The following is a 9,834-nucleotide window of genomic DNA, read 5'->3' on the forward strand; positions in this document are numbered from 1 at the left end:
AATCCCAGTGTAATGTTCTTGCCTTGGAAACTAACCTTTTGCTCTGGCAACCACATTTTTTTTTTTTTAGAACAAATATACAGCCGAAATTCTCAAAAAACTGGAGCATCAGCGATTGATCGAGGCGGAAAGGAAGCGGATCGCGCAGATGCGCCAGCAGCAGCTGGAAACGGAGCAGTTTCTGTTTTTTGAAGACCAGCTCAAGAAGCAAGAACTAGCCCGCGTGCAGACGCGAAGCCTGGAGGCGCCGGCGCTGCCCGAGGTCGATGGGAGCGCTCTGTCCTGCTTCTCCGCGCACCAGGACAGTTCCTTGCTGAACGTGTTTGCCCAGCAGCCTGACAGGAGCGCCCCCAGTTACGCCAGCCACTCTCCTCCGGTCAACAGGGCCCTAAAGCCGGCTGCTGCGCTGAGTGCTGTTCAGGGTGAGTGGGCACACGGGCCGGCGGGCCCTGGGCCTCTGCTGCTGGAGCTGCGATGCTGGGACATCTGGGAGGGTCCTCGTTTCATTGTCAGCTGTGCTAGGACCCCCCCATCATCTGGCCATGCAGACAGCTCATCTTTCCCTGCCATATGGCTTGTACTCTCTGTAACCTGAAAATTCAGGAAGCATGCTTTGCCCCCTGAGAGAGCAGATAGATTAGGAAATTCAGTTCCTAAAAAATGGGACTGCATTCGGTCATGGTACAGAGATTCTACAAGAGAAGAATTCCAAGCATAATTTTTTTTTTGCTTTCATGTATTTAATCAAAGAAACACATGAATCTGAAACACTTACACTGGGGATGAAAAATGTTGAGAAGCTTGTTCGTCCAGAGCTTTGCCTGGCGATTTGAATTTAAAGTGTTAGCATTGCCCTGGGCCAGGAAGATCTCCCGCAAGCCGGGAGCTGACCTCGGGATGCGTTATGCGTTTCTGCCGACGATTAGTGCTGCTGGTGCTGCTGCTGCGCCTGCGCTGGCAGGTTTTCGGGATCCAACGGGGAGTCCTTCCCGGCAGACGCTGTCGGATGGAGTTTGTGTCTCCATTTATTTTTTTAAAAGTCATGATAGGCAACAAGTTTATAAATTACTCTACTGCTCATTATTTCTGAAAACGTCATCTTTTTACTTTATTATCACCAACTTTCATGAAGATATACGTAACACATGGGAAACACAGTAAAGAGCCTTCAACCTACGTCTTACAGGATGTGAGAGCTCATCTGTGCTGCCTGTGACTTAGCAGTACATCGGCTTTGTGCCAGAACAAGACTCGTGCATACATGCAAAATAGTTGATCTGGGGCACGAAAATGCAAAGGCACTTGCACTTTGCCATTTGTTTATAAAATTTATGTGCAAAGGGTAACTTTACCTGCCTTCTAGTCAGTGTTTATTTTTAAGAGTTTTAACTAATACGTGGGAAGTGGAGCACTTGATCATCTCATGTTTGATATTTATATTGATTTGCAGTCGCTTGCCAAAAACAGTTTTGAAGGATGGGATGTGAGATTTGTCTTTCAGCTTCTTCTCCCTTTTCTGTTTCTTAGATTTAGTGGTTGAAGGACTGCGATGTGTAGTTTTATCAAGAGATCTTTGCCACAGATTTCTGCTGCTGGCAGAATCTAATACAGTGAGAGGAATAGAAACGTGTGGAATACTCTGTGGAAAACTGGTATGGTCTTTGTTTCATGTCTCTGCACAGGAAACTTTCCAAAGTACTGACGTTCTTGTGATAAGCAGAGCACAATAAAAGCATCCCAGGAATTGCAAATATTATGAAATTAACTTTACATAGATTGATAAAACTACTGTCGTTATTCATGAATTATCCTTCTAGAAAATGGAAGATAAATTTCAGGGATCACAGGTCTTCAATTTTAAAACCATCTAGTTTTCTAAGACAAATCTTTGTTGCAATTGTTAGTTTCACATTCATGTATATAGTTAACTCTACCTGCTTTTATCTGTGGGAGGTATCCTTTTGCCATCCCTTTTTCAGATATGTGTGGAATACAACTAGGGTTTTGTTGTTTCTTTTAAAACAGTTGTTTCCACAAACTGAAATCTTATGGCACAGGCCACATTTAGGTATGGAAGATCTTATCAGAAATATGTGATGAAAGACAACGTCAAAATAGAAGGAAATAAAAGAGAAAAGATGCATTTAATTTTCTCCTTGCAAGAAAGATGTGCCCTTTCATAGTCTCCTTGGGTGTAAGTTTATATTTCTGGGTCCAGGAACATTTTCAGTCCTAAACATTTAGCTTGGGGACTGTTGCTTAATTGAATACATAGTATGTTTTATTCCACACACATTCTCCTACTGTATTCCAGTGTTGCATCCTGCCTTTTCCTCCAGGAAAAAGGAAGCACAGGTGACAGGCACAGGACAATGACCTGCCGTCTCCTCCCCACAGCCACCTTATTTGCCTTCAGAGGGCAGTGTGCTTGGGATGCTTCCTCTCCAGAACCATATGTTGTACTTAGTTTCATTCCTTCATTCATTGGACAAATACTAAGTACTGTATGTGCCAGATACTGTGCTAGGTACTGGCATTCAGCAGCCTACCACAGCCACGGTCCGTGCCACATGACCCTTACACAGTGCTTGTAAAGCACCAGACAGATGACTTAATGATAAACGGGGCTGGGTGCTCTCAATGGAAGTGCAGGATCACGGGAATATGTAACTGGAAAACTACCTTTGTCTGGGAGAGCCTGGGAGGGCTTCCCCGAGAAGGGATATTTACACTAGGCCTGGAAAATACATAAAGTTAGCCGTGAACAAGGGGCTAGGGTGGAGGAAGAGTGGCCAGTTTGCAGGAAAGCCCCTAAGAACAGAGAGAAGTCTGTGACTTCTAAGGCCACAGAGGGCGCGCTGGGGAGGGATGGACCCACGCAGCACAAGCATCTTACCTGAGCTTCCTACCACCGCTTCACAGACCCGCTTCCTTTCAGCTCGAGGCAGGTCATTTATTTTAGCTTTCTCTTGTTCTAATTGCAAATCCAAAAGATTACCTTAATTATGGAAAATCCCAGTGAGTCTAAGTCTTGAAGTGAAATAGAATATAATTAAAACAAAAGCAAGACCATCAACCCCCCAAACCCTTACAAATGCCCTTCATTAACGCCACAAAATTAGTGAACTAGTCTTTCCCCCTCTAAATAAACCCACTATTATTTCGTTCTGATTTTTCCATTATAGATGTAATCTATCAGAACATTATTTATTAACTAAACTGCCATCGACTAGCCAGGGATGCTAATTCCTATTCATGGTACATTTTCTATTCTGAAAATGGTTTTCAGGCTCCAACTGCTGACTCCGATTTTTGGCAGATAATACATTTTCTAGTTTGGTACCTGTACTTTGTTTTTGAATTGTTATGGGGAGGGGGGAATGATGATACATGTCGTGGGGCAGAAAATTCAGAATGATACGTATATTTGTCTGCCAGATGCTTTCTTTTTTCCCTCTGTCAGTAAATGATTCTTCTTGCTAATTGTTTTTTAGACGCATAACGAATTAACTATTACCCACGTAATTGTGCCAAAGCAGTCTGCAGGCCCAGACTATTGCGACGTGGAGAATGTAGAGGAATTATTCAGTGTTCAGGACCAGCACGACCTCCTCACCCTGGGGTGGATCCATGTACGTTCAACCTTTGGGTCTCAGTTGTGTGTGTGTGTGGCGGGGGGTGTATGTGTGCTATTTTCCTCCCTTGAGGAACGTCAGCTTAATTTAAATCCTTATTTTTTAATTTTTTTTCAAGTCATCACATTAAAGCATTTTCTTCATTTTTAGGCTGTGTCTAAATCTGAATTTGGTGAGGGTTATATTGTGCAGTTTTTTTCTAGCAAGTTAAAAGAGGGAGAGACATTTGGAAATTAGTGACTCGTTTTGGTGATTTTTTTACATAGTGTAATGGAGGCCTAGTGAGATTTTTAACAAATTTATCTAGACAATTTTTAATGTTCCCGTTTCCTTTAAGGAAATTTTGGAAAATGTTTTTTTTAGAACAGGTTTTTGTGCATTAAATAGGGACCATGTACTCCACTGCACCTCATACACATCAGTGACGTATAAACTGTATAAACAAGCCATGGAGAAGGGCCAAAGGATGGAGCCAAAAATATTGGATTTTACCATCCACCAGGACATCACAGGAACAAGAAAGGGCTTAGGAATTAAAAGACCTGAGTTTAAATCTCATTTCCACTAAGAATCATTATAGGAACTTTGGCAAGGTTTTTAAGCCATCTGAGCATCAGATTTTCCATCCATAAAACAGGGATCATAATAATTAACTTAAGGTGATGGTGAGTGTTAAATGAGATAATGTCAGGGAATGTCTTAGCGCATTTTTTCTAGGGACTCAGAAAATTGCAGTTGTTCGTTTTGGTGATAATACTCTATTTTTGTATCCTCAGTTTAACCTGTCTGGTGGATGTTTTCCATTCAGTCTCACACATCTGGGCCTGGGGTAGGGACAAGTCATCCATGCCACTGTGATGGGATGCTGGCCAAGATTTCTAGGGCACATCATGGGGACTTTTAAGAGCCCCTGAAGAATGATGTGACCATTTTTTTTACTTGCTTTAAAGGGCAGGAGGCCCACCCACTCCTACGCACATATGGCACCCACAAACTCACCAGGCATTTGGTGCTCTGTAATTTAGGAGGGGAGAGGCGACTTCAGTCTCAGCTCCACCTGTAAACTACCATGTGCCCTTGGTCAGGACTCCTAACTTCCTTGTTTCCAGGTTCCCTCATTGACCAGGTGGGGCTAATGCAAACCTTCTCTCCCTCACCAGATTTGTGTGAACTGTAAGCAAGATACCAGGTTTGAAAGCCTTGTGAAAAGTATATACTGCCTCTCAGATACAAGAAATTATTTATAATGAAGAGTTTGCAAAACATTCCATATGTCTATTTGTTTTACTTAACAGTAAGTAATGTGCCTTACTGTTTGCTTAGAAATTGCTGAATTTTAAAGGTGTTATTTTCTGTAACAAGAATGTATTTTAAAGCAAAAAAAAAAAAAAATTGTAGCAAAGAAATTGTAGCATAGACTTAGACAGAATAGTTTATTAAATTTACTTACATCAGGAAGTCAGTGTTCGTTTATCTTATAAAACATTTCCCAAATTAGAAATAAAAGTGTTTCCCTTATGTCCTGTGTATATAATGTATGCAATAATGAAGTTATACCATTTACATAATGGATTTGGCATAATTCTAGAATTCCAGGATTTTGCTTTTTGTTTATTTCACCATACCAAATTGTTGCAGTTCAACGAAAACACTAAAGTGTTATATGTCTAAACTTCAGTGGTTGTAATGACTTTTTGTGAGGATTTTTTTCTTGGCATAGTAATAGCAACAAATGCCCCAGCTAACTTTTTTCAGATATAAATTAGTTGCAGGAAAGAAGGGCTGAGTCAGAATCAGACAGATCTGGAACTGAGTTTAGACTTCGCAGCTGAACTAGCTCTATGACCTTCAGTGTGTTATTAACTCTTCTGCTTAGCTCAGTTTCCTCATCTGTAAAATGGGGGTAATAATAACTTCTCTCATCTTGTTGTAAGAATTGAACGAGATAATTCAGGGAAAGTGATTAGTTCAATTGCAGTAAATGGTATCAGCTGCTATCATCATCATCATTTTTAAAATATATATATATATCTTTATTGATTTTAGAGAGAGGAAAGGGAGAGAGAGAGATAGAAACATCAATGATGAGAGAGTCATCATTGATCAGCTGCCTCCTGCACACCCCCGACTGGGGATCGAGCCCGTAACCCGGGCCTGTGCCCTGATCGGGACTCGAACCGTGATCTCCTGGATCCTAGGTCGATGCTCAACCGCTGAGCCACACCTGGCCGGTCTTCATCATCATTTTTATTTCCGTAGAGGAAGTGGGGAAGTGGGGAGCACCATTCTCTCATGGAGCAGTTGTCCTCACGGAGTAGACGTGATTCCTCCTGGCAGCAGCAAAGGGCTCCGAATGTCTTAGGTGCATTCAGTCTGGAAAGAATGTGACAGGTGGAGTGGCCTGTCCTACTGGACAGTCTGCTCGCCGCCTCCAGAGCACCAGAGTGCCTTTGAACATGTCTTACTTTCTCACTGAGGCATAGAAGGCTCTCTGTACCAAGAGAAGGTTTTCACTGAAGTAGATGACAGGCAGCTAACAGATAATAAAGATTTGGGTTTTAAAAATTAGACAATTTCCATTCCTCAGTTGGTCTAGGTCTTTGCAGACCAAGACTTATTTTTTCCTTGCAGAACATGGATCTTTCTGTAAATAGATATCAATGGATTTTATCTTCATTCTAGTAAATAAAGTAGAAAGGAGTTTTAATATTTTACATTTCTTGAACAAACCATAGTTATACATAATGGCATGAAGCTATTTCTATGAGCCTGTGCCCATTAGTTATGACAACATTAAAGAACAACAGCAATAATAACAGAGAATGGTTTTGATTCCTTTCTGTGTGCTAGGCGTTTTTCTAAGCATTTTACATGGGTTGTCTCATTTAATTTTCATAATCCCATGAAGAAAATGATTCTTATTTTACAGTTGATGAGATGGGCATGAAGAGGTTAAGGAATCTTCTCAGTGTCATACAGCTAGCGGGTGATGGAGGCGGGACCCAGACAGTGCATGCCAAGGACCTTGGTTTCGTGATTTAAACGGTCACATTCCTTTTGCAAGGGTAGTTGGACTTGACTGTGAATTTTAAAATCATTATGGGAGCATGTGTTTTTCATATCCAAGTATGAACCTCTGATTTGTCTCTCATAAACAAAAGTATATAAGTAGTCTCAAACCTGGAAGATGATTCTTTTAATTTAGAATCTCTTCCTTCTCACCACGTACGTATTTACGGGCTGTGCACTCTGAGTCCCAAATACCTTCAACAACCTGGAGAGTTCCAGTCTCCCGTTTGTAGGGAAAGACGAGCCACAAATGGATGGCAGCACCGTGTGGTAAACTTAGTGGAAACTTTCCTTTTGTGTCCATGGTTTTGTATAAAACATCCAGTCACAGCTCTGCCCCTGACCAGCTGTGTGACCACGGGCAAGCTTAAAGGAGCCCCAGGATCCTTGTATGTGAAATTGAGGTAATAATAGAGGTATCTCCTGGATGAGCTGCGATGAAATGAAAATCTCCTCAAAGCCTCTGGCAAATTAATTTCCAGTTCCCTCTTTTCTAATAAGCAGAGAGGACATGAACATGCCCAAGAACCTCTTCTCAAAGTCAGAGTTATTCCAACGATGCAAAAAGGGAAGGCATATGTCAGCAAGACGTTTTTAAAAATTCATATTTGATTAATAATGATAAAAAAGGGAAGGCACATAGAATGGGCTGTGGCCTTAGCTGAGACTCAGCTACCCCAATAAGATCGTCTTCTTTTCTTTCTATAGACACATCCAACCCAAACTGCATTCTTATCCAGTGTTGACCTTCACACTCACTGCTCTTATCAGCTCATGTTGCCAGAGGCGATTGCCATTGTGTGTTCACCGAAGCATAGAGAGTAAGTGTCACTGTGGAGGGACTCGGCTTTGTCTGGAGCTGCTGGGTCCAGGTGTGTCCACAGACCAGGTTGTGGTCCTCGAATAGGCAGGCACACCAGGCCCTTGGGAAAAAAAGGTTGGTGACAGCCAGTTCCCATGTACCTGCAGCTCTATCGTCTTGCCTTTCAAGGTCCTTTTCAGTGGTAGAATTACTGGTTCTCTTTCTTCAGTTCCCATGACCTTGAAGTGGAGAAACTGGATGTTACTATTCCAGTTTGCCCATTTGAGATTTTAGTTCTACTGTGCTATTTCCTGTTGTAGGAAAATTCCCAGCCTGAGTTTCATTGTCTCCAAAACCTTCCCAGGTTTGGGAGACCATTTTTGTTGTTGAGTGAGTAGAAGCAGAGGACACATGAAGTTGTGTAGGAATCCCATCTCCACCCTCAAGTGGTGTGCCTGGTGGACACCCGACCACCGGGAGGCTCGGTCTCTTCATCCCTGATACCTGCCCATCCGTGATGGACGTGAGGCTGAGACTAGAGATGAGAGTCTAGCACAGTGCCTGGCACCACAGCCAGCGCTCCATAAATATTTGCTGTTGCTGCCACCACTGTTATGTTTTTAGAATAATCAGAAATATCTGCCATCTGCAGTTTTCTCCGTGGGGCCTTAGCTTTATCTCTGTGGTTTCACCTAGCAGTTCAGCTGCATCTTGCCCATGACAGTCCTGCAAGTGCTTGGATTTAGCACCAGCCCCTCCACTGTTTCTCTCCTCTAGCTAAGCCAGTCATCATAAGATTGGTTCAGAAAATCACCACGGAATTCCTAGTTTGTGGTGCCTTGCTCCATCCCATTTGAGGGATATGTATGCTTGTGCCATTTGAATAAAGCCTCTGGAAAGCCCAATGAGCCTTCATTTCTGCCCCTTTCCTTCACCCTGAAACAGCACTGGCGTCTTCAGGCTCACCAATGCCGGCATGCTTGAGGTCTCCACCTGTAAGAAGAAGGGTTTCCATCCACACACCAAGGAGCCAAGGCTGTTCAGTGTGAGTAGACACAGTTGGTTATTTTTTGCAGATATTTATTTTTTTACCTCCTCTGTTGTTGTTTTTTTAGCGGTATAATATGAGATAACATATTACACTGCTTAGTTTGAAGTTTTCTTACCCAGAAAATTAGTCATTCTTTGTAATTTCTTCTGACTAATAGTTTATTTATGAGTTAATGTCAGTATTTCTCTAAGAGAGTTAAGCTAAGTTACCTTTCCATTCATGGATCTGTGTGATACTGAAGTACAGTTTTCTTCAAACGCCAAGTAAGCAAACAATTATTAAATAAAATGATATTAAATGTCTCATGAATGGTTTCCACTTAATGTGGCCACATTAATTTTTTTCATAGTAGTTCAAAGAAAACTGTGATCGTACTTTGTTAGCTTTGTATAGCCCTGAAGAAACGTTATTTGACTACAACTTTTCTTTCTAACTGATCCTTTGGTGGTTCTCTTGCTGTAACATCTGAGAAAGATTATTTTGAAGTTAGTATTTATTTAAAATGAAAATTACTTGGCAATCTCTGTAAATACTATTTGTTGAAAATGGATAAATATGAGTGCATTTGTCCTGATTGGAAACATTTTTAAAATTAGGAACATTTTTAAATTAGGAAATTCATATTCCCTCCCTAAAGAGGATTCTGTTAAACATTGTGATCTAAAGAATTTTTTTCTTTCCTAGGTATGTAAACACGTGTTGGTAAAAGACATAAAGATAACCGTGCTGGATCTGAGGTGATAGGTTCTGAAGATTAGCACCATCAACACCAGACACCTGCCCATGGACATGTGTTTGCTGAATTTTCTTAAGATGTTTCCAGAAATGTCTGATATTTTATATTTATACATTTTAGATCAGAAAGTTTGATATTTATTGCTCTTGCGCGTTTTGAAGGTTTCTTTCTGGGTTGCTCTGTCTTAAGAGTGGTCACAATAATATAAAATCAATACCCATTAATGTAACCAAATACTATGACCAGATAATAAATTGTGCTGCAAACAATAATATGACCAGTGTTTAAAGAGGTCTCTGCACACATTTTCAGAGCTTTAGATGTTTTGCTGTATTTTTTTCTCATTCCTATAAAATACAATTCCAAACCAGAAATCCTGAGTAGCAGGTGGTCCTCAGGACAGGCCACCTGCTTCTGCAGCCTTTCCCTGTGGTAGAAAATGAACCGTTTCCACATGTGAGAAGAAACATGGGTGCATACGGTGTGCAGATGCTAAGCAGTTGAGGACAGCTTTGCTCAGGGAGACTGGGTTGGCTGTGGA

At 41.5% G+C, this 9,834-nt stretch overlaps 1 protein-coding gene across 6 annotated transcripts in view; it reads left to right on the forward strand.

The window, feature by feature from the left end:
* The window catches only part of STAMBPL1 (STAM binding protein like 1), a 39,372-nt gene extending 29,766 nt beyond the window's left edge, over positions 1 to 9,606 (forward strand). For 5 of the 6 annotated variants that reach the window (XM_081158617.1, XM_081158618.1, XM_081158621.1 and 2 more), the window contains 6 exons: positions 71 to 422; positions 1,528 to 1,652; positions 3,495 to 3,632; positions 7,413 to 7,525; positions 8,452 to 8,551; positions 9,242 to 9,606. In XM_081158617.1, the coding sequence (XP_081014743.1) occupies positions 71 to 422; positions 1,528 to 1,652; positions 3,495 to 3,632; positions 7,413 to 7,525; positions 8,452 to 8,551; positions 9,242 to 9,298 (885 nt within the window). In that variant the 3' untranslated portion in view covers positions 9,299 to 9,606. Of the gene's footprint in view, positions 1 to 70; positions 423 to 1,527; positions 1,653 to 3,494; positions 3,633 to 4,795; positions 4,930 to 7,412; positions 7,526 to 8,451; positions 8,552 to 9,241 lie in introns of all 6 variants that reach the window. The other variant, XR_014000289.1, reaches the window with a different exon arrangement.
* Positions 9,607 to 9,834: the final 228 nt, after the last annotated feature.

This window comes from Miniopterus schreibersii, assembly GCF_964146895.1.
Source record: "Miniopterus schreibersii genome assembly, chromosome: 14".
Lineage (NCBI taxonomy): Eukaryota > Metazoa > Chordata > Mammalia > Chiroptera > Miniopteridae > Miniopterus > Miniopterus schreibersii.